Below are 25,714 nucleotides of genomic sequence, written 5' to 3' on the forward strand. Positions count from 1 at the left end.
TTAGTTCTCGTTCTTCAAAGACTCTTTACCTGGCGTAGGTTCCGCTGGCACAACTCAGGTGATGGTTGACCTCAGAGTCGATGTCAGCTTTTGAGGAAAGAATGCTGCCAAGGTAGGGGAAGTGGTCAACGTTTTCAAGAGTGGTTTCGTCCATTTTTATAGTGGGCTGGGTAGACGGCTGGTTGGGTGGAGGTTGATGTAGGGACTGGGTCTTCTTGATGTTTCTGGCTAGGCCCCCATGCCTTGGCAAAGGCATTCAGGATGCCCTGGAGGTCTTCTGAAGCTCCATGATGGTGGTGTTACTGACATTGCTCTTGGCCTTCAACCTATTAAGGTTGAAGAGCCCACCGTCAGTCCTGTTGAGGATTGGGGACCTGCTGCACTGTTGCTCCAGATTCCTCATTCCGCATACCTCACTTATTTACATTCTCCTGGGTTGCAACAGCAAACCTCCCAGCAAGGATATGGGATTCCTTCAGTTGAGGAGCAACCGACCCTTCTTATACAGGTGCCCTGCCCCAGTAGGGATGCCAATGATCCAAAAAGCAGAAGTTGCTCCTCCTGCCACAACTTCATCTGCCCTACCTTTCTATATCCATACTCGCGAGCACGTGGAAAAAATCTTGTGTACAATAACAGTAACAATGAATCACAGAAACAACATTACAGCAAATTCATAGTCTGCACCCGGTGAAATGACAGCAAATGTCTTGTTATTTCTGTTGCAGGCTTTGAACAAGTCCAAAGCAAATGGAATCATATTGGGATACAGGATACGGTCTGAGAAACAAACCGATCACACAGTGATACAAGAGGATAACACAACATCTTTGAATTATTCCTTATTGCTAACAGATGAAGCATATGTTCTTACCGTCGTTGCTTATAATTCAGCAGGTGACTCTCCTGAGGCTATCTTGAAAGTTCCAGCTATAAACGACACAGGTAGGTCCCTAATGCACTGTCATTATTTCACTTATAACTGTTTATAGTAGTTGAAAAAGCATGAATTATTATCAATGTAGTAATCATTGTTGGTGTAATTTCATATTTCCTGCCATCTCTAAATTTACTGCCTTCCTCAGTCTGTGCTCATAAGACTGCTTACAAATGACAGGGTGGGCAATTACGTTATTTTCTAAATTATTCTTGAAAGGTTATTAGGGCCAGTCACATTTCTGAACTGGAAATCCAGAATTATCTTCAGGCAGTCTGTTGATACATTGTATTAGCAGCTATTTCACTTGGAAGAATCCTGACCACAGACAATGAACTCGGCGAGATTTGATCCCAGGTCTTCCATCTTATTTTTGTGCACCACAGGAAGACAAGGTGCCAAGGAGAAAATGGATCAATGTGGTTAGGTGTGAATAGTTCAATCAAAAGCCGAGCCGTAATAACGGATTGGATGTTCTTCCGTAGTAAACATTGATGGCGTTACAGAGCATCACACTAATCTCAGCGACCTACTGGCATCTAATTTCAGAGTGGCATTGGCAGAATTGGAAATATCTCCCTTGCCATACATAATGACCATAGAAACTGGTTAAAGAGTAAAGCAGACAGTTTGGTTCTGCCCCGTAATCAGAATGGCTGTATTTTCACAATTATGCTATGTTTCATCCCATGTTTCAAAAAATATATAGATACACCAAGTGTTCAGTATGTTAACGTTACATCACAGAATAACCGACTGCTCATACAGTGGACATCTCCAATTTGGCCAGATAATGGATATATCATTGAATGGTGTTTGTTTTTGGATACAAACCCCTGTGCTGGACCACTGCACTGGCAACATGAAGAGAACACTACTGAAATGGCTTATCTACATGGTAAACACATTTTATGATCATTAAAGGAATACTGTGTGGATGCTAGTTTACGAAGATGGTAAAAAAACATTGCACCAAATGTTCTGAGGGATAAAAATTGTAACCCGTTCTCCCACCTCTCTCCTTTCCTGTGAACATTGACTCACACAAGAGCTTGGTACCACAGTTTGCAAATTTGGTTCTTTTGGCTTTTGATTGAACTATTCCTGACTTTCAAACAAGACCTATTCCAGAGGCAATAGTGACATTGGGGTAGTTCGAATAATTGTATTTGTTCACAGGAGACTTTGAACTATTTATATGCTATAACATGAATGCCCCTCCCTGCCTACATGTCCTCGACCTTAGACTTTAGAGATCCAGCACAGAAACATGCCCTTCAGCTCACTAAGTCTGTATGCCAACCAACAATCACCCCTTAGGTGATTAGGGACTAGGGACTATTTACAATTTACAGAAACCAATTAACCCTGACGTCTTTGAAGTGTGGGAGAAAATCGGAGGCAGTCACAGGGAGAAGGTACAAGCTCCAAACAGTCAGAATTGAACCCGGGTCTCTGGCGCTGTAAAGCACCAATCTTACCGTCGCTCCACTGTGCTGCCCCCTACTGCGCACAATTCTGGCCTGGACGTACATCCTGATTCCTTCATTGTCACATGGTCTAAATCCTTGAAGACACAACTCATCAGCACTGTAGGAATAATTTCCCCAGAAGGACAGCAACAGTTCAAGAAGGGGGATTCATCATCGCAATTGCAAGGAGAATTAGTTTAGTTTAGTTTCGATCAGTTTTTGTGGATGGGAATAGCTGAATATAATGTCAACTTTGGCAGATGGCCACATAAGCATTCATTCACACCACTACTGGCATAGAGTAACAACAATGTGTATCATCTACAAAACACATTGCCGTTACTCTGCTGTATTAGCACCTGCTAATCCCATTCTTTACCACCAAGGACAAGGGCAGCATGTACACAGGGATGTCCCCACCAAATGTCCTACTGCACACCATTTTAGCCTTGAGGTGCATCAACATTTCTTCATTGCCATTAGGTCTAAACCCTAGAAGACACTACTCAGCAGCACTGAGGGTCTAATTTCACCAGAAGGACTGTAATAATTCAAGAAGATAGTTATCACAATCTCAAGTGGAATTAGTTTAGAGATGCAGCATGGAAACAGGCCCATCAGTGCATGCTGACTACTGATCATCTGTTCACACTAGCTCAATGTTATCCCACTTTCTCATCTACTTCCTATACTTCAGGGGAATTTTACGGAGAAGAATTAATCTACAACCCGCATGCTTTTGGGATGTGGCAGGAAACCAGAGACCTGGAGGAAAGCCATGTGAATTGTAAAATTAGCCAGCTGGGCAGCCTGACAATCCATTTATTATTTAATGGTTAATAGCCCAATGCTAAACTATACTGACTACCAAAAATTAAATCTTTAAAATCTTTAAACAACTTCAAGAATTGTGTTAATATTTTCATTAAAAAGATAACCAATGAAATATTATATTATAAGGCCATCCAAGGCACTGGTGAGGCCACATTTGGAATATTGAGTGCAGCATTTGGCCACGCATTTGAGGAAAGATGTGCTGGCATTGGGGAGGATCCCAAGGAGGTTTACAAGAATGATCCTGGGGATGATTGGGTTAATGTATGAGGAGCATTTGATGGCTCTGGGTCTGTACTCGATGGAGTTTAGAAGGATGGGGGGATCTCATTGAAACCTACTGAATAATGAAAAGACTAGACTGATTGGACGTGGAAAGCATTGGGAGAGTCTAGAACCAAAGGGCACAACCTCAGAATAAAAGAACATACCTTTGGAATGGAGATAGGAGAAAGTTATATGGGCAGAGGGTGGTGAATCTGTGGAATCCATTCAGATGATTGGAGGCCAATACATTGGGTATTTTTAAAGTGGAGTTTGATAGGTTCTTGATTAGTGCGGGCATCAAAGGTTATGGGAAGAGGCAGGAAATGGCATCGAGGGGGAAGAAGTAGATCAGCCATGATCGTATGGTGGAGTAGAATGGATAGGCCGAATGGGGCCAGAACCAGGGGCCACACTTAGAATAAAGGGGAGGCCATTTAAGACTGAGGTGAGAAAAAACCTTTTCACCCAGAGAGTTGTGAATTTGTGGAATTCCCTGCCACAGAGGGCAGTGGAGGCCAAATCACTGGATGGATTTAAGAGAGAGCTCTAGGGGCTAGTGGAATCAAGGGATATGGGGAGAAGGCAGGCACGGGTTATTGATTGGGGACGATCAGCCATGATCACAATGAATGGCGGTGCTGGCTCAAAGGGCCGAATGGCCTCCTCCTGCACCCATTTTCTATGTTTCTATGTTTCTATGCTATTATGTCTTATGGTGAGTTGCCCATATTTTAAAAACGTATTGAACTTGAAGAAGCAGCTGCATAAATTTGCATTGTATTCTTTCACAGGGGACTTTGAACCATTTGTGCGCTATAACATCTCTGTTTATGCCGTGTTCAATGAAGGTCCAGGAAATCCACTTTCAACACTAGCATACCTACAACAAAGCTGTAAGTAAATACTCAGGGGGTATTGGGGGTTTTCCAGAGACCTTGATGTGAAATAATGGTTTATGCACTCTTTAGTGATTGTGTGACGCCACATCAGAGATCATGCAGCATTATTCTGTTCTGGAAATCCAGTTAATGTCATCAGTTTATAAATGCAGCTTGCCAAGTTGGCTCAGTACTACATTTCCATTTCCTGACTTACAATCAAGGTAAATTCCAGAGACAATTCCAAAGTAATTTGCATGCTTTCCAACAACAATGCATTTTGTTGTCTCTGTACTGTACACTGACAATGACAATTACAATTGAATCTGAATCTGAATCTAATTGTTTCTTGCTTTTTTTTATGGTTAAAATAATTTCCTTTCCTCCTGTTTTGCAATTAACCAAAATAAGTATTTCATGCACTATTGACGTGCTTTTAGATTGAATTCCAAAGATGTTGAATTCAGAAAATTCCTTTAAGTTTGATTCATCCTAATTTTTACAATTGCACAGATATATAGGTATTTCAATGTAAGTAACCGTATTCACTGAAAATATTGAATTCTTTGTAACATATAGTGCCATTGTTCAAAGTCAGTCAGTCAATTTTATTCGTCACATGCACCCGAAGGTGTAGTGAAATTAATTTGCCAGCAGCGGTACACTTAAAAAAAGAACATACAATACTCAATAGAATTTAACACAAACATCCACCAGCATTCTTCACTGTGGTGGAAGGCAACGAAGTTCAGTCAGTCCTCCTTTGTTCATCTGTGGTCGGGGCCATGAACCCTCCGTAGTCACCGCTACGGACGGCCGGATGTACAGGCCCTCTCGTCAGGATGATCAAAACTATAACGTTGGGATGGTCAAACACACTCCGCGGCTTGGAGTGCCCGAATCGGCACTTTCCTACCGGAGACCACGGCTTCAGGATGTTATAGGCCGCAAACTGGCGGTCAGAGCTCTTCTCCGGTGGTCCCCGGCAAGGGATCCCAGACTCTGGATGGTAAATCCACGCCATGCCCACGGCTAGAAGCTCCGCAGACCACAGCCCCATGATGCCAAAGTCACCAGGCCAGCGATCGGAGCACGCCTTTCTGGCGACTCCTAGCAAGGGTTTGCCCGCACCGTGATGGAAAAGTCCATGCTGCGCCCGCTGCTGAAGTACTGGGCCCAACTCCGGGAAAGACCACTCTAATCCATGATGTTGGGCCGCGAAGGAGGCAATAGACAATAGACAATAGGTGTAGGAGTAGGCCATTCGGCCCTTCGAGCCAGCACCGCCATTCAATGTGATCATGGCTGATCATCCCCAATCAGTACCCCGTTCCTGCCTTCTCCCCATATCCCCTAACTCCGCTATTTTTAAGAGCTCTATCTAGCTCTCTCTTGAAAGCATCCAGAGAATCCCCCTCCACCGCCCTCTGAGGCAGAGAATTGCACAGACTCACCACTCTCTGTGAGAAAAAAGTGTTTCCTCATCTCCGTTCTAAATGGCTTACTCCTTATTCTTAAGCTGTGCCCCCTGGTTCTGGAAAAAGTCTCCTCTCTGTCGAGGAGGCGACCGAAAGTGCTTTCCCCCTTTCCCCCACCCACCACCCCCTCCCTACACAAGACACACCAGGAGACACCTAACCTAACATTTAGCCACACTAAAAAGTGCATCCGATGGCTTATCCAAATAAGATTGTCTCATAATCTGTGGATGACATACTCAGTTAGAAAAACACAAATGTTGACTTTTGATGATTAAATGATTGAAAGATACAGCATGGAAACGTGCCCTTTGGCCAATCAAGTCCACACCAACCATTGTTCACCCATTCAGATTCACATTTGTGCTATGTTATCCCGTTTTTACATCCACTTCCTACACACTGGGGACAATTTACAAAGGCCAATTCAACTACAAACCTTCATGCAGTGGCGGACTGGGTCTAAAAATGTTGGTTGCCAGGAGACAAAGGGGGCCCACCCACAACTACAATGGTATCATTTAACAGAGGCCCACTTGCCATCACTTGCTGTCACTTAATCAGGGGCCCACTTGCCATCGGGCAAGCTGACACCCTGGCCAGTCCACCACTGCCTTCCTGACTTTGGGATGTGAGAGGAAACCAGAGCAACCAGTGGAAACCCACGTGGTCACAGGGAGAGCGTGCAAACCTCGCACAGACAGCACCTGAGGTCAGGATCGAACCCTGGTCTCTGGCGCGGTGAGGCAGTAGCTCTACCAGCTGCGCCACTATGTCACCCTAGTTGTGGCAGAAAGGATGACCAGAGGTCATGGGTGCCAGGTTAGGACCTGATGGCAAGGGTCCAAAGCCTTCGCAGGTTCAGAGAGCCAGAGGTCGGGATCTGACCCTTGGAAGGTTAGAATTGTAATTGGGGATAAGGGGTGGGGGAGGGGCAATTTCTGGACCTAGCTTGGTTGTGGGCCTACTGAATTCTAAATGAATTATTGACGCATTGACTGATTTAATTACTAGCCAGTGTGTGATTAAAAAACAAATGGGTGAAATGTGTTCCCAAACAACTGGTGATGTAAAATAAATAAATAAATAACTTTCACGTACCTTTCAAAATATTCCCAGCTGCTTTCTGGTCAATTAAATACTTTGGAGGCTTGGTTACTGTGGTCATGTAAAAATCCCCTGTGGATTGCCATGAAGATGAGAATGGTGGCATCTATGTGAATAAATGCCGCATGTTGCATTTTCAGATCCAGCAGAAGGCCCAGGTGTCACTCATAAAATAATGGGAACAGAAGCCCTGCTTAAATGGCAGGAAATCCCATTGGAAAAGCGACGTGGGTTCATCACCAATTACACTATCTTCTATAAATCTGCCGTGGATGAAAATGGTAAGGAATCCATATCACTTCTGATTACAAACACCTACATTATTATCGTAGACACAAGGGATGGAGATGCTGGTTAACAAAACAAAAGTCACAAAGTAACTCGATGGAACAGGTAGCATCTCTGAGGACATGAATAGATGACTTTTTCGGTCAGGATCCTGTTTCAGCCTCATATGTCTGCAGAAGGGTCCTGGCCAGAAACGTCACCTATCCATGTTCTCCAGGCATGCTGCCTGATCCGTTGGTTGAGTTACTCAGCATTCGCTGTCCTAGGTTATCATTGTGAATGCCTCATTGTCTGTAGCTTTTGGTATAACTCTCTATGGTACGGTCTCAATTGTCCAATATTCATTCAAAAATTGAGTTTACAACTCTTTTAGTGTTATTACAACTAAATTTTGTTCATTTTCTGTTCAATTTTCTGACTTTAATTTACATAGAATGAAAGAAGCCTCGACTTTGCTTTAGTCACATATTACATGAAGTGTTTCCCACAGTTTTTCTGATACAGGTGTTTTAATGCTGGCTATTACCTTTACATTCAGTGCAAATGTAATTTTACATTATTATTCAATTGTGTGTTTTACAAACAGAATCCAATTTTCCTTTTAGAAATAAGTCATACAGACCATTGATTAAACATTTTCAAATAGAATGTTTTCATTTTTCAGCTCTCACTTCTTTTTTTACATTTTAGAGAGTGTATGCACTCCATTTTCCCTTGAGAATTGTAGAACTGCCAGCATTCCCTCACAAAGTTCGGACATCTGTGCAAGCATTTGTGAACATGGAAGTCCTGGACTTCTTAAGAGGACCTCACTGCTGCACTCTGAGACGGAATTCCTAAAGCACCGACTTCCTGCAGATTTCCTGCAGTTATGTTAGGAAATCTGCCTGATGGTTTTGCTCCAAGTTGGACCAGAGTACAAAACTATTTACTGTCCTGTTGCACACTCCAGTCTCTTGGAAATTAACAGAGAATTTGAAGCAAACAACACTTGTGGAAGTAACTGCCAGCAGAGGGAAGACCTACCATTTCAAACTTTAATGAAACATTAAATAATTAATGACTTCATAATTCTTCTTTTCTTGGATGTGTGCATGAAAGCAGTGTTTGTTATAGTCAAACATTGTGTCAATTTGCAGCAATAGGTCCATCCCATTGCTCGGATCCTTGTGGAATGTGGAATGTCACTGGGAGTTCCTCATCCATGGTTCATTTACTGAATGATGATAATAAATAATATTTTGAAACTATCCATTTATATATTTCATTCTCTAAAACATTGTCTCAAAAAACTGTTTTGCTGTCTTCTAATTACTGTCCAATATTTTGTAGCTGTACCATTGAAGCCAAATGTTTTTGAATACACACTGAAAACTCTGCAGAAAAGTACTGAATACTCTGTGTATGTAATGGCATCAACGGTGAAAGGAGGTAAAAATAGCAGCTTGATTTTCTTCAAAACAAATGGGAATGGTAAGTGAATTTAAGAAAAGATCGATATTCAGAAATATTAGATGTGCACAAAATCTATCCAATGTTAAGGATAGTTAGCTGATTGGATAAGGGGGAAATCCTTTAAAACCGAGATGAGAAGAACTTTTTTCACGCAGAGAGTGGTGAATCTCTGGAACTCTCTGCCACAGAGGGTAGTTGAGGCCAGTTCATTGGCTATATTTAAGAGGGAGTTAGATGTGGCCCTTGTGGCTAAGGGGATCAGAGGGTATGGAGAGAAGGCAGGTACGGGATACTGAGTTGGATGATCAGCCATGATCATATTGAATGGCGGTGCAGGCTCGAAGGGCCGAATGGCCTACTCCTGCACCTAATTTCTATGTTTCTATGTTTCTATGTTAACTTAACTTTGTATTATACTTGTCATAGAAACATAGAAACATAGAAAATAGGTGCAGGAGGAGGCCATTCGGCCCTTCGAGGCAGCACCGCCATTCATTGTGATCATGTCTGATCGTTCCCTATCAATAACCCGTGCCCGCCTTCTCCCCATATCCCTTGACTCCACTGGCCCCTAGAGCTCTATCTAACTCTCTCTTAAATCCATCCAGTGACTTGGCCTCCACTGCCCTCTGTGGCAGGGAATTCCATAAATTCACAACTCTCTAGGTGAAAATGTTTTTTCTCACCTCAGTCTTAAATGACCCCTCCTTTATTCTAAGACTGTGGCCCCTGGTTCTTGACTCGCCCAACACTGGGAACATTTTTCCTGCATCTAGCTTGTCCAGTCATTTTATAATTTTATATGTTTCTAGTGTCCTGTTTGAATGTTCAGCAAGATTCAAATTTGAGATAAGTCAAAATGAATTAAAATACTGACTGGGGTTTACATACAGAGGAGAACATATTAAAACTAAAATAATTGAACATTCATGAATTTACAAGAGTTAATGATTTATAATGGTGTATTTCTTACAAGGAAGGCAAAATATGGTTGAAGTTTCTTGTGCCAATTGTGAAAATGTATTTTCAATTATTATAGGTTACTCACTGCTTGCTGAGTTTGACAACAGATTATAGAGTATTTCTTAACTTGTATGTGTGTTTCTGGCATTCATTCATAACCATGAATATTTTTAGATTCTGCTGGAAGTTCAACTTTATCTTCATATTTAGTATGATTAAATGGAACATTAAATGAGGGATGGTACTAAAATAATATTTTAAATTAATGCTGAAAATTGTTTTCCCACCTAAGCATGTCTTTTCATCAGCTATGTGGAACAGTCATTGTTCCAAACCTTTTCTGGTACGACTCCCAAACGTTTCTCCATTACGATGATGCCTGCATTAGCACTGATATCTGCACTGGTGTGGAACTTTTCAAGTTCATCACATTTGCTATAAACTTTCACCCTGTCCTCAAATACAATTGTACCACCTCAATAGTTATTTTCCTTTTCTGGATCGACCTCCAATTCACTGGACAAGCTATCCATTGACATTTACTATAAAGCCACTGATCAACTTTGGTTGCACTACAGACTCACGCTATTTTACACAATTATGGTTCCCTAGTATTACTTTATTGTATTTTTGATTATTATATACTATCTGTGTGTTATTGCGCTCACGAGACTGTGAAGCTGCAGCAAGTAAGAATGAAATTATTCCCTTGTTGGTACATAGGACAATCAAAACTCTTGATGCTTGATCCTCCTCCCTCCATCGTCCTATCATCTGCTTGCCTCTGTCTCCCCCCCTCCCTCTACTATTTACACAGTCTATCTCTCCTCTCCACTCTCAGTCCTCATGCAGGGTCTCAAGGCGGAATGTCGACAATTCCTTACCCCACGGATGCTGCAAGAACCCCCCTTTCCATAAGTTTCTCCAGCACTTGGTTTTTATTTCACTGCAGATCTGCAGTCTCTTATGTCTCCACGGAATAATGTTCTGTCAGATTTAAATCACAATACAAGCATTATGTGCTGTGATCTGGGTTGCCACTGATGTTGTATTAAAATTATATCCTGCTTTGAATATTTTGCAGAGCAAGAAGAAATCGTGATGATCGTGGTGCCTGTAGTCCTCTGCTTATTGCTACTGATGATTGGAGTGTTGGCTTGTTTTAACAACCAACGTAGGTATGTTCACATCAACTTGAAAAAGACTGTCCGAAATGGCAAGTAATATTAGATGCGTTCTGGTCTTCTCTACCCATGGAGCAGGAATTCACACACCGTACAAATCAGGAGGTCAGGTGAATTTCTATCAGCAGAACAGCGTAAGTGGAAGAAACTGTTCAGTCATTCAAACAGGAACAGCTCACTGTCAGCAATACTGAGTAGATACACATTGAGTTTGATTTTTGATGCTGCCACAATGCGACACATGATGCAGCTTGGCACAGAACATAGAAGAGCACAGGAACAGCCCCCTTTGGACCACAATGTCTGTCCTAAACATGATGTCAAGACCAACCTTAACCTACATGCACATAATCCACATTTCCTGTATATCCATGTGCCTATCCAAAAATCTCCAAATGCCACTATTATATCTTATGCCAGCAGCCAACACAGATCGTACTGCCCTCTGCTTCATTCCATTGGTTGAGTTTAAAATTGTGACATTGTGATAATCTGATGTAGCTATTTTTTAATCATGCAACTAAGCTGAAAGCTTGTTTAGTGTTCCATTTTCCATGACACACATTTTGTTATGGATATGACAATTACTTCTGTTACTTTCAGGATTAAAAAATGTTTTTGGCCTGAAGTTGCAGACCCAGCAGGAAGTAGTATGGCTGAATGGTTGCAAAAACAACAAACTAAGGTATATTTTTGCTGATTCTGTGATTTTTTTTGAAGATTTTACATTGCTTATATATATGAGGATCCTCAAAAAACAATTCAAAAATTGACTTCTTCCACCTCATTGGCATTCTTTTTGTAATTTATTTTGGCTGAAAGTTTTACACAATTTCACGTTTCTTTTTTTTTTCCTTTTAAAACTTATCACCTCAGGGTGTAATATACAATTCTGTGATAATGCGGGCTATACAGAGGTATGGTTTGATATTTTAAATCAGTACTAGAAAACACTATAATTGTAGGATATTAAAAAAATATTCGTTAATGTTTTGATATGTTTTGAAAATTAAAAATGGTGTTTTAATTATTTAAATCTGGTTAAAACAATTGTGATTAAAGGAAATGTTTAAAGATTATTAAAAAGCCTTTGTCAGACAGAGCTATCAAAAATGTTGGGTTGGTGCATGAGTGTGGCTTAAGGAAAGGATGCCTGAGGAAGTCCATAAGACCATAAGACATCAGTTCAGTTCAGTTTAGTTTATTGTCACGTGTACCAAAGTACAGTGAAAAGCTTTTGTAACCAGTCAGCAGAAAGACAAATACATGATTACAATTGATACATTTACGGTGTATAGATACATGAAAAGGGAATAACGTTTAGTGCAAGGTAAAGCCAGCAAAGTCCGATCCAGGATAGTCCGAGGGTCATCAAAGAGGTAGATAGTAATTCATGACTGCTCGCAGGTTGTGGTAATATGATTCAGTTGCCTGATAACAGCTGGGAAGAAACTGTATCTTTTAACGATTTAGTGAAAGTTTGGCGTCTGATTGAAGAGATTGTAAACTTCAAGTAGAATATAGTTACCTCTGTGAAATCTATCTGTGCCTTCAGTATTGTTTGTTGCCGAGGTCAGAGTGATGCAGGGACAAATAACTTATTTGCCAATCCCAGTAATTATAGTTAGAAGGATTAATAAAAATCAGGAACCCGGGGCTTGGGAAATTCAAGTTACGGAGAGGATTGACGGTGCCTCAGGGAGAGTGGTGCTGGTAGAAAATATCTGATCTTTCTCTTGCTTGTGGCGTGCACAGCTTAAAGTTGTAGGTAACTTGTTCTATTTGATCTTTTGTTTGTGCACGTCGGGTTCATTGCATTAGACGAAACAGGGTGGACCATGTGAAGGTGGCAATCTCCCACCCCAAATACTGGAGTGTAATAGTGGAATGTGAGCAGATTCACGGGAATTACACTGTGTTCTTTTACCAAACAGTTCTAACTCTTCTTTATATTTTTCAAGAATGCTCATGTTCTTAAAATACCGAATCCTGGGAGCGAATTCATCTCAGACTTCAGCACAGTTGAAGACGTATGCCTGTCTCGGAAAGATATGTGCTTATCCTTGCACACTGCAGTAATGGATGGTTCATCCACCTTGTTTTCACCACAGGAGAGCATTACCGACGGAACTGAAATGGACAGGCTGTTGCCACCTGCAGATTTGGTCATATACACAGTCTTGGAGGAAAGCTACAAGAGTCAAGTCCCAGCCAACAGTGTGTTGCCAGAACAGCCGATATCTTCAACTGTTCAAGAAACAAACATAGGGGACCAGGGATCTGAGCAAAACACAGACGATGGAGAAGAAGATAACTGGTGGCAACCAACTACTGATGAAAATGACCTGTTGCAACAAATAATTAAAGAAAATCCATATTTGAATAACTCCTCAAATGTAACAGAGTTGCAAAATGAACCTGACCCAGGTGGTTCAATTAATTCAGAGTTTGGTAATTCTTCTCAAGTGGACATGATAATGCCTGAAGATACTGGAACTCTGGATCAGAACCAGTACAATGCTCACCATGACAACTATCCAGTTAAATCAGTGCAAACGTATATTACCCTGGAATTACTGGGGCTAAAACTCAACAAAGGAATATAAGTGACCAATCTGCAGGAAAACATTTTTTTTACCACAGGAACCTCATATTTTCAGAAGCACTAACAGAAGAAATACACAGCTGGGCTGCAGGGATGTAGAAAATAGAAAGTTAATTGATGTTTCTCCAGATCTGACAGAACATTAATCAATTCTTGTCACTTAAGGATTTTTTTCATATTTTTATCTCAATATCTGCAGTTGTTTCTTTTTTATATATAGCTAATTTCTTCACAGTTTAACTGCAACTGTTCCCAAGGAATATTTATGGTTGTCAGAATTACTACAAAAATAATCATTCATAAAAAAGACTCCGATTTAATTAACATTTCAGTACCCACCAGCAATAAAATCACGGCTTTGGTTCTGTCCCAACAGATAAACTGGTGAAAATACTCAGGAACAGCACAAGCAAGAAGCTAAAGCTGAGAATCTTTTTATTACTGCACAATTGCTCGTGACAATCTATTCCCTTGCCAGCTGGGCTTATATTATTGCCACGTAATATCACATCAAAGCATGCGTTACAATTTAACAAGATGATGATCATGAAAGTGATGGGGAAATTTTTTGGAGCTAAATAAATAAAAAGATTATGATTTATTTGGTTGTAGTGAAAAAGCAATGGCAAATAATATAATGGATCGCATCCGAAAATTATCAGAGTGCAGTTGAAGTAATAAACCTGTTATTGGGCCGCTCTTGGGCTGACCCCAGCAACATCCTCCGGCTAAAAATGCCTCCAACAATTTGTCACTTGTCCAGTCCTGACACATACCTGACTTCCACTGTTCCCTTTGTTACCATGCCAACAGCTGCCTAGGCCATACAGGCAGTAATTCCGTGCCTCAATCTCTCCACTTCTACCTCTGGTTCTGGTTTTTGCTCTGCTTTTTTTGTGTAAATGTTGTTTAATAATGCTCCTCTAGTGAGCATTTTGATTCTGTTAAGTGGCAAGTTCTCCAGCCAGCTGTTGATTTTCTGTTGTGGAGCATTGATCCCAGTCTAACTCACTGCTCAGGTCATTTAAAAAAATATATATATATTATTCACTATAGTTTTCCAAGAACGTTTGAGGAAATAAGGAAGGAAGGACATCCCAAAGTATTTTACACTAAATATCTTGCTGTCAATGCATAGTCACAGGTGTGAACTTATGACATGGGAAGCCTAATTCAGTCTGGAGTAGTGGGTTTCCCTTTAAAAGGGGCTGGTCAGAGACTTACCAAAAAACCAGCCTACTTCAGCTAAAGGGCTATTGCAGCAGGTTGCGAGGGAGCGCCACCACCTGCAAGTTCCCCTCCCTGTGAGATGCCTTCCTGACTTGTAAAACAGATTGCAGATTATTAAACCACTATTACCACTGTGCCTGACTGTTGGAACGTTGCAGCAGTATCTTCACAGACGGCCTTGCTGTGGTGCTCACGTGTACATGAACACAAATAACTTGTGTTATCAAGCCGAAACGAAGGCAATGAAAATCTAGTCCAATGGTTTTTTTGTATACTTATTTTGACATTAACACTGGAAATATGCACATATGTGATATGATGGATATACATGAATCGCCTATTTGCTCATTTATTTTTGCTACAATTCTGCTGAGCCATTCTGTCCCAGAATGATCTGGGACACTGAGTTATTTGATATTAAACAGAAGAGTATTATTGTCCTCTGCATTCATGGGAGAGTTTCTGTTTCCGGTGCAGTCACATGAACTTTGTAGGAAGGAAGAAGTGTGCTTGTGGACTGGAGCAGCCTGAGTGTACGAATGGCCCACTGACATCTATTGGCGACACAGGATAGAACATATACCAAAGAACAGTGCGGTGCAAGAACAGACCCTTTGGTCCACCACATGATGGCCAACCATGATGCCAATCCAACTATTCCCATCTGCCAGCACATTATTATATCCCCCTATTCACTGACTGTTCCTATGCTTGTCTAAACACCTCTTAAACATTGAAATTCTATCCACTTTACCATTTTCAGGCATCTAATACTCTCTGAATTAAAAAAAAAAACTGCTTTGTACACTTCCTTAAAACTTACCCCTTTCACTTTAAATCTTTCATTCCTCCCTTTCATTTATATAGCACTATAAATGCCCTCTGGTATTTTGTATTTCCACCCTAGGTGAGGAAGTCTGAATATCTAGCTCATCTATGTCCCTCATAACTTTATACGCTTCTGTCAGGTCGTCCCGACGTTCTAGCGAACACAATTCAAGTTCCCCCAACCTCTCCAGGTAACCTCTTCAGCACCCTCTCCAAAACCTCCACATCCTTTCTACAGTGTGGCACCCAGAACTGCACAGAATACTCAAAATGCAATTTAATCAAAGTTTTATATAGCTGCAACATGTCCCGTTTAATGCTTTACTGAAGTCCATGTAGACAACATTCAATGCCCTAACTTTGTCAATCACTTACTGAAAAAACTCAAACAAATTTTCGAAACTCTTGTACAAATTTATGCTGACCATCCCAAAGTCCATGTTTTCCAAATGCGGGTAAATCTTGTCCCTTAGAATCTTTTCCAATAATTTCCCTAACTCAGATGAAATACTCACGTACCTATAATTTCTTGGTTTGTCTCTGTAACCCTTAGACATAGAGTCATACAGCACAGAAACAGGCCCTTCAGCCCAACTTGCCCACACTGACCAACGTGTCCCATCTACACTATTCCCACCTGCCTGCATTTGCCCCACATCCCTCTATCCATGTACATGTCTAAATGTTTCTTAAACGTTGCGGCAGTAAATGCCTCAACGACCTCCTCCGGCAGCTCGTTCCATACATCCACCGCCCTTTGTGTAAAAAATGTACCCCTCAAGTTTTCCCCGTCATCTTAAACCTATGTCCTCTGGTTCTTGATTCCCCTCCTCTGGGCAAGAGTAGGGGAATCAAGAGCATTTACCTAATCTATTCCTTTCCTGATTTTGTACATCCTTCTTAAACAAAAGGAAAGCATTGGCTATACTTCTGTCTTCTGGGACCTTGATGGTGGCTAAAGGGAATATAAAGATCTCTGCCAAGGACTCAGCAACCACCTTTCTTGCCTTTCTCGGTTTCCTGGGAGAGATCCCAGCAGGTGAACTTATCCACCTTAATATTTTTGGTGGACACCTAGCAGCGCCTCCTTCTTGATATCACCATGCTCTGGAATATAACCTGCCCCTTGTTGATCTCACATTCATCCGTGCACTTCTCCTTGGTGAATACCAATACAAAGTATTTATTAAAGATTTCACTAACTCAGAAATCAATCATAAATTCCCTCATTTAACCTTGAGGGACCTTACCCTTTCTCCAATATAACAATGATCAAATATCCATTTAAGATGGCCTGCATTAAGGAAGAAATGACCCAAGTCCCTTATCCCCTCTTTCCCAACCCCCATTTCCTCTACCACCCATATCCCTCCCTCCGACTTTACATTTCACTCCTCCTCTTCGTTCCTTGGTTGACAACCTTTTGGCTCCTTTTCATGTCTATCCTTTGTCACTATCTCCAACCTTCTGCCAATCAGCCCTCTTACCTATATTCACCTATCAATTGCCAGCCTTCATCCTACCTCGCCTACAGTAAGGCTGGCAAGTAACGTTACCTGTCCATTCCCTCCTCAGATGCTGCCTGATCCGCTAAGTTCCTCCAGCACTTTGTTATTTGCTGAAGATTCCAGCATCTGCAGTTTCTTGTATCTCCACCTCAGACTATCCTGCAGTCCATAGATGGGATTCATGTTTGAAGTATACCCAGTGGGAGGTGGCAGCCAATTTATTCTCGAAGAAAGCAGACTCATAAATGACCCTCTGAACTGCTTTCTTGAGATGAAGGAAGGAATAAATGGTGGCCAGGGTATTATCCTTGATCCTCTCCATGTTCAGGTAGGGCAGGGAATCTCACATGTCCAACTGATAGGTTAGACAGAGCTTTAGTTTAAACGCTGGATAATGTCGTATCTCCCGGGTTGTTGAGGAACTAGCGTGGATTATGTGCTCGCCTCCTGGTGTGACTCACTCACTGATGCTACCACTGTGCCACGCCAGACACAATGTAGTTTTGCCTGACCCGCTGAGTTACTCCAGCACTTTATGTCCATCTTTGGTATAAACCAGCATCAGCAGTTCTTTGTTTCTACTACTTGATGTACTTTTGATCGTGTGCGTAAGATTTTTAAATCTTACTTTCACTGAAAAAGAGAAACAAGTGGATGCAAGAGTTTGCTTCAAATATATCCAAACCATTAATATATTTTTAAAGTGATCAGTGAGGGAAGGAGACAATGTGCAGAATGTTACCAAAGATTAATAAGGTAAAAGAATGGTTTAATTCTGAAATGATGACTGGAGCTTTCAAGAGCTGACAGGAGAGAGTCTTCACCTCTGGTGGGAAAATAAGCAATTTTGATCTATTTGCAGCTCATTGATAAACATGAACATGATTTTAAATACAGTGGATTTGAAATTCTATTGCATTGGTTTAAGGCAGTGGATTAATGGAGGAACAAATGGGGAAGGGAAGGATAGAGGAAGGGGAAAGAGCTCAGTGGGGAGAGGATGAGGTGAGAATGGAAGGAAGAGGACAGTGGGAAGATAATGAGGGATGGATGAGACAATGGAAAGGAGAAAGGACAGCAGGGGGGAAAGCGAAGGGTAGTGAGAGGGAGGGAGGGTGAAGAGAATGAGAGAGTAGAAGAGAATACTGGGGAGAGGAAAGTGGGAGAGAAGGGGATGATAGTGGAAGGAAAGAAAATAATGTAAGGGAAAATATTTGGTTTATTATTCCGATGTGTACTAGGAAACTGTGAAAAGCTTTTGTTTGCAAGTCATCCACTTAAATCAGATAATACTATACATGGGTACAATCAATCCATACCCAAGCACACTATGCAGTTCAAAGGGAAAGATACCAGAGTGGATAGTCCAATACCTGCCATGAGGTAGGTTGGAAGATCGGGGCTGCATCCCAGCTTATGGGAGGACGATTCCGCAGTCTGATAATGGAGGGCAGGGAGAAGTTGTTCCATAGTCCAGTGGTAAGCTTCGATTGAGGCATTCCTCAGGGGATAAGACCCCTTTAGGGAAAATGCAGCGCTATTTTATTCTACTGAAATACCAGGGAGGCACAGTGATGCAAACGGTAGAGTTACATCGCCTGAGACCTGGGTTCGATCCTGACTACGGGTGCTGTCTCTACCGAATTTGCACGTTCTCCACGTGACCGGCTGGGTTTTCTCCGAGTACTCTAGTTTCTTCTTCCCACATTCCAAAGACGTACAGGTTTGTAGGTTAATTGATGTCGCTAAGTTGGAAAAACTGTCCCTAGGGTGATCGCTAAAAGTTGCAACATCCTGCACCGTAAGATATTACGCTATCTGGCATCTATCTATCCAGCCCATCAAAACATGAGGTGAGGGGGAAAAAATAATGATTGCTGTGAAATGAAACTGTTGAAAGCAAAAGCGAGTGTGATGCCTGTTCAGAAATGAGCCAGCTGCCCTCTGCTGGTCAGAGAACAAGTCCTATAAGTACGCCTGGGTCACAAAACTGGAAGAGCCAACCCACAAATCAGTATTAATTTCCTTGTTAGCTTTCCTTCTTCCAAAGTGCACTTGGGCATGTGGAATGATGATGTGGCTGGGGTATGGTTAAAAATAAATGCTCATTGTTCAGTTCTAGAATATATAGTAATGCTGGCATTCATTGAAGTATATTGCTGCCAAGATATATACTACTTGTGGCTTGGCATTTATCCTTAGCTACTTGTGGCTTGTTATTTATCCTTATCCTTCGGGCTTCTTGTTGACCTTGTAATAAAAATGGAATAAAGAAAATATCTGAAGAGATTACAAAAAGCCTTGGTTGTAATTTTGTAACCGAACTACACCATGCTATTTCTCTCAAGGACAATAAGATTCAAGGTGCAGGTGAACTGACATGTTGGGTCTTTTCTAATTTACAGGTAGAGAATTAACACTTGGTTGGTCCATTAAGTGTGGCTGGTGTTTCCTTTCGTCATTCACAGGGTGTGGATGTAACAAATAAGGCATGAGATGGACACAAAGTGCTGGAGTAACTCAGCGGGTCAGGCAGCATCTCTGGAGAAGAAGGATGGGTGACGTTTTGGGTTGCAACACTTTCTCAGACTCATGACTCCCACCCGAAATGCACTCATCCTTTATTTCTAGAGATGCTGCCTGACGTGTTGAGTTACTCCAGCACTTTGTGTCTATCATCAGTATAAAGCAGCATCTGCAGTTCACCTCTACACAAATAAGGCCGATGTTTATCTGGCCATTCCTGGTTGCCCAGGAGAAGCTGGTAGTGGGCCACCTTCCTGCGCTTCACAATTCATGTGGTGAGGCTCTTCCAAAATGCTGCTAGATAAGATGTTCCATGATAGAACTGCTGCCTCATAGCGCCTGAGACCCAGGTTTGATCCTGACCTCAGGTGCTGTCTGTGTGGCGTTTGTATGTTCTCCTTGTGACCTTATGGGTTCCAGTTTTTTCCCACATCCCAAAGACGCGTGGGTTTTTAAAAAAAAATCAAAATAAACATTCAGAATAAAAAAATATATACAAAACACGAACTATGCAAAAATTCTTCCAATATTCTCAGCAGCTATACATACATTAATTAGCATTGTATTTGGTAGTGTTCATAGAAATATCATTATTCCCGGTGTCTCCATCAGAAACCTGTCTCCTAATGTGCAGCAGTGGAAGGACCTTAGACTTTGGTCCTGCCCCATAGAGCCTTGGCATTGGCTGCACCGAGCTTTAGTGCGTCCCTCAGCACGTACTCCTGCAGTCTGAAGCGGGCCAGTCGGCAACATTCCCCAATAGACATCTCGCACTGCCAGGATATTAACAAGTTTCGAGAAGTCCAAAGAGCATCTTTCACTGAATTGATTACCTTGATGTTGATGACCAGCAGCAGGTCATCTGCAAAATGGGTGGCACAGTGGTGCAGTGGTAGAGTTGCTGCCTTATGACAGTTCTCTCCCCGTGACCTGCGTAGGTTTTCTCTGGGTTCTTCGCTTTCCTCCCACACTCCAAATATGTACAGATTTGTAGGTTAATTGGCATCAGTAAATATTGTTAATTGCCCCTATTGTGTAGGATAGTGCTGGTGTACCGGGATCGCTGTTTGGCCTGGACTCGGTTACCCAAGGGCTTGTTTCTGCACTGTATCTCTAAACAAAACTAAACTAAACTAAAGAGCACTTGACGTCTGTCAAATTGCCTCTAGTGTGTGCAGAGCCGATGAGAAATTGGGGTTATATATGTCAGAACATATATGGTGGCTCGGTGGTGTATTGGCCGAGTTGTTGCTTTACAACGCTTGCAGCTCCGGAGACCTGGGTTCAATCCCGACTACGGATGCTGTCTGTATGGAGTTTGTACGTTCTCCCCGTGATCTAAGTTTCATCCAGCCATGCTGAAGGAACAGTGATACCACTCCAAGCTGCATTGCATTATGTGGATGGCACACACCACAGCTGGTGGAGGGAGTGAAGATTTATTGGGATGGGTAGGATGCACTCAGCACACTTCATTGTCCCAGAATATATCAAGCGGACGAGGAAAGAGGAAGGGGAAAAGGGATGGAAGAGAGAGGAAGGGAGAAAAAGTGGAAGGGAGGAATAGTGGGATGCCTCCCTGCTAGCTGTCTTCTTAAGTCAAGTCAAGTCAAGTCAAGTTTATTCGCCACATACGTCGAGATGTGCAGTGAAATGAAAAGTGGCAATGCTTGCGGATTGTGCAAAAAAAACATACAAAACAGAATGGAACAGAATCTTATATTCACATATTACATATTCACATATTACATATTCGTGGGGGGGAAAAAAAAAGAAAAAACAGCAATTTTAAAAAGACACCACACAACAGTAAATTGGTAAGTAAAGTTAGTCCCAGGTGAGATACGAGTTTTCACAGCATGGCAACAGAGGCGTTTGCCTGACAGTAGCAGCTGGAACAGTCTGTTGCTGGGGTGGAAGGGGTCTCCCATGATCTTGTTGGCTCTGGAGTTGCACCTCCTGATGTATAGTTCCTGTAGGGGGGCGAGTATAGTTCCCGTAGTGCGTTCGGCCGAACGCCCTACTCTCTGCAGAGCCTTCTTGTCCTTGGGCAGAGGAGTTCCCAAACCAAATCGTGATATTTCCAGACAAGATGCTTTCCACAGCCGCTGAGTAGAAGCACTGGAGGATCCTCAGAGACACTCAGAATTTCCTTAATTGACTGAGGTGGTAAAGGCGCTGCATTGCCTTACTCACCAGTGCTGCAGCGTGTGATATCCATGTCAGATCCTCTGAGATGTGGACTCCCATGTATTTAAAACAGTTCACCCTATCCACAGTATCCCCATTTATACTCAATGGAGTGTACGTCCTCGGATGATGTGCCCTCCTAAAGTCCACGATCAGCTCCTTAGTTTTTTTGATATTCAGGAGGAGGCTGTTGTCCTGACACCAGATTGCTAGACCAGCCACCTCCTCCCGGTAGGCCTTCTCATCGTTATCTGAGATCAGGCCCACCACCACAGTGTCATCAGCAAACTTGATTATAGAGTTGGAGCTGAACCTAGCCACACAGTCGTGTGTACAGGGAGTACAGTAGGGGTACCTGGGGGGATCCAGTGCTCAGGGTGAGGGACTTCGATGAATTTCCTCCCATCTTGACTACCTGGGGCCTGGTGGTTAGAAAGTCCAGGACCCAGGCACACAGGGGGGGGGTGTTGAGCCCCAATTCCAGCAGCTTCTCAGCAAGTCTGGTGGGGACTATCGTGTTGAACAGCATCCTCACATAGCCCCCCTTCTGGCTGTCAAGGTGAGAGAGAGCGGTGTGCAGAATCTGGGAGACCGCATCATCCGTGGATCTGTTCGGACGGTATGCGAATTGTAGCGGGTCCATGTTGCGAGGGAGGAAGGCACAGATGTGTTTCTTGACCAGCCTCTCAATGCATTTCATGACTACCGAGGTGAGGGCCACCGGACGGTAGTCATTCAGACAGGCTGGGGAGGCATTTTTAGGTACAGGTACAATGTCCTGTCTCAGGTTGAGGAAGACTGAGCCACTGGGACAAACCCGAGACCACCAGCACCACAATGTGGTCAATACCACTGGGTGGCGCTTCGATGGCAACCTCGCCTACTGTCTGTCCTTTTCATCTTTTTTTTGTTATTTTTTGTGTGTTTTAAAAGTTTGTGTTAATGATCTCTGGTTTGTTTTATGAATGGGGTGGGGGAGGGGGTCGAGGAACACTTTTTTTCAAACCTATACCTTGCCGGAGATGCGATTGTTTTCCGGATCGTACCTCCGGTCGCTCTGCGGCCTAACATCATGGAGCTAGAGGCCTTGCTCGAGACTGATTTTGAGCCTCACCACGGGGACGTGGACTTACCATCGGAGTCGATCCATTGCCTGGGATCGACGCTCCATCCGCGTACTGTGGATTTTTCCATTGAGAACTCGTACTCGGGTTGAGACTGATGTCCAAAAGCTGCACAACGTTCGACTAGCCCCAACCCGGGTTCCGATCACCCAGCGCAGGGGTGCTGAGATTCCCCCCCGATGCAGGAGTTTGATCGCCCCGACAAGGATGGCCTGCCGCCAGCTAGGGGTGTAAGATCATCCCGTTAACGGAAGGTTAGAGGCCCCGCCCGCTGGAGGATAAAGAAGGGAGAGATTGCACTTTTTGTCACCTTCTGTCAGTGAGGAATGTAAAGAGTCACTGTGGTGGATGTCCATGTTAAAATGTATTCTGTTGCTTTTTATTAGTATGATTTATGGCAAATGAAATTCCTCGTATGTTGCAAAACATACTTGGCTAATACAATATGGTTATGATTATTATTATTTTTTTTTTTTAATGTTTATTTTATTAGAAGCAATTGTACAAGAATAAAGCAATCGGCATAACAATTATACAATTTTCGTACAGCTTCATTTTTAACATTTTATAAACTGATAAGTGAATCGGGGAAAAAAAGTAAAAAGGAAAGAATGAAGAGAAAGAAGAAAGATACAAAAAAGAGAGAAGAAAAGACCCCTGAACTGCCAAAGAAGTGAGAGAAAAAAAAAGAGAAAAAAAAAAGACAGAGATATGTCCCACTATCCTTCCCCCCCGCCCCCACCCGCTCACCCATCCCAAGCATCGGTTTTAAATTTGTGTTCAACCATTCTATTGTTGAAGAAATTCAGTGAAAGGAGACCATGTTTTGGAGAATTGGTCTGATTTATCAGCCAAAACAAACCTTATTTTTACTAAGTATAGTGTCTCGGACATTTCTGTGATCCACATCTTCACTGTGGGAACTGTTGTCTTTTTCCAGAATTTGAGTATAGGTTTTTTCGAGGGTTATTAAGCCGTAGTCAAGGAAACGTCTTTGGAATGTCGTTCCAAAGCAGCCCTCCGACATTCCTAAAATTATTAGTTTTACATCTGACTCCAGTTGAATTTTGTGTTTTAGAGATGATATCGAATATTCCCATCCAGAAATGTTGTATTTTTATACAGGAAGCAAAGGAATGGGTTAAGGTAGCTTCTTGGAGGTGACATTTATCACAGATTGGGGAGACAGTTGGAAAAATCTTATTCAATTTGGTCTTTGAATAGCATAACCTATGCAATATTTTGAATTGTATCAGGCAATGCCTGACATTTAAAGAACAGTAATGTATGTATAATAGGCTTTCCTCACATATATCTTTTGAAATAGGTAAACCAAACTTGTCTTCCCATGCTCGCCTATAAATCTCAGAAGGTGGGGTATCAACATTTAAGAGAGCGTTATAAATGTAAGATATCAACTTACTTGTATCGGCATGTCTATTCAAACAATTGTCTAATATATCTGGACCCATAAGAGGACAATCTTGTGTGTATGTTTTCACATAATCTTGGATTTGATGGTATCTAAAAAAATTGTTTGCATTCAAGTGGTATTTCTCCTGCAGTTCTTGAAAAAGAAAAGAAAGTTCCCTTCATATAGAGGTCTCCCACAGTATTAATTCCCAGGTTTTTTAACAAACACCCGATTTAAAGTAGATGGTTTAAACGAGGGATTGTTTGCAATAGGCAGAAGGAGAGACAAGTTTCTCAGTTTAAGACTTAATTTCAACTGTTTCCAGATACGTAGAGTACTGTGTAATATCGGATTTTGCTCATACGTTGACTTATTCAGATGTGTTGGAGATAGGAGAATCGAGCCTATGTTAAAAGGCAAACAATCTTCCCTCTCCATTTTTAACCAATTTACCCATTGACATGTATCGTCCAACCAGAAGATATGTTTTTAATGTTAGTCTCCCAGTAGTAGAAAATAAAGTTAGGAAAAGCTAATCCTCCATTATCTTTGGATTTGCACAAATGTCTTTCTTGTATTCTATGGGTTTTGTAGTCCCAAATAAAGTTAGTGACAATAGAATCAATTAAAAAATAACTTTTAGGGAGATATATCGGTATTGATTGAAATAAATATAGGGGTTGCGGAAGGAAGATCATCTTTATGGCATTTACTCTACCTATAAGGGAGATAGGAAGTGTTTTCCAGAATTGAATGGAGGCATATAGTTTAGTAATTAATGGTGGGAAATTTGTTTTAAATAGAGAGGAATGTTTTCTAGTCACGTAAATTCCGAGATATCTAAACTTTTCGGTAACAATTCTGAAAGGAAATGTTTTGAGTTGAGAAGGGTCTTGAGCTTTTATTGGCATAATTTCACTTTTATTCCAATTTATTCTAGAACCTGAAACAGCACCAAATTGTTCTATAATGTTTAGTACATTTGGGATACTAACTTGGGAATTAGTAATGTATAAAAGTACATCATCTGCATATAACAAAATCTTATTGGTGATATATTTAGTATTATATCCGTGAATGCCCGAATGTGACCTAATACTCTCAGCAAGGGGTTCTATGGCTAAGGCAAATAACATTGGTAAAAGGGCGCATCCTTGTCTGCTATCCCTGGATAAGTGAAACTTAATTGAAAGCATTTGATTTGTCAGTATTCTAGCTGTCGGATTAGTGGATAACAGCTTCACCTGTGAAATCATTTGTCGTTCGTTGCGAATATATTATATTAAACAAACGTCTCAAATTATAAAACGAATGTCGATTAGGTATAAATCCAGTTTGATCTGGATGTATTAGTTTACTAATAACCAAGCTTAATCTACGAGCCAATGTCTTAGCGAATATCTTCTGTATTTAAAAGGGCTATTAC

At 41.8% G+C, this 25,714-nt stretch overlaps 1 protein-coding gene across 2 annotated transcripts in view; it reads left to right on the plus strand.

Annotated features, from left to right (window-relative positions):
• Positions 1-21,288, plus strand: part of LOC129696504 (interleukin-6 receptor subunit beta-like) — an 83,816-nt gene extending 62,528 nt beyond the window's left edge. For both annotated transcript variants that reach the window (XM_055634492.1, XM_055634483.1), the window contains exons 10-17: positions 729-945; positions 1,647-1,835; positions 4,302-4,403; positions 7,114-7,254; positions 8,594-8,734; positions 10,764-10,857; positions 11,467-11,548; positions 12,825-21,288. In XM_055634492.1, the coding sequence (XP_055490467.1) occupies positions 729-945; positions 1,647-1,835; positions 4,302-4,403; positions 7,114-7,254; positions 8,594-8,734; positions 10,764-10,857; positions 11,467-11,548; positions 12,825-13,469 (1,611 nt within the window). In that variant the 3' untranslated portion in view covers positions 13,470-21,288. The remainder of the gene's footprint in view (positions 1-728; positions 946-1,646; positions 1,836-4,301; positions 4,404-7,113; positions 7,255-8,593; positions 8,735-10,763; positions 10,858-11,466; positions 11,549-12,824) is intronic.
• Positions 21,289-25,714: the final 4,426 nt, after the last annotated feature.

The sequence above is a fragment of the Leucoraja erinacea genome, chromosome 1, assembly GCF_028641065.1.
Source record: "Leucoraja erinacea ecotype New England chromosome 1, Leri_hhj_1, whole genome shotgun sequence".
In the NCBI taxonomy this organism is placed as follows: Eukaryota; Metazoa; Chordata; class Chondrichthyes; order Rajiformes; family Rajidae; genus Leucoraja; species Leucoraja erinaceus.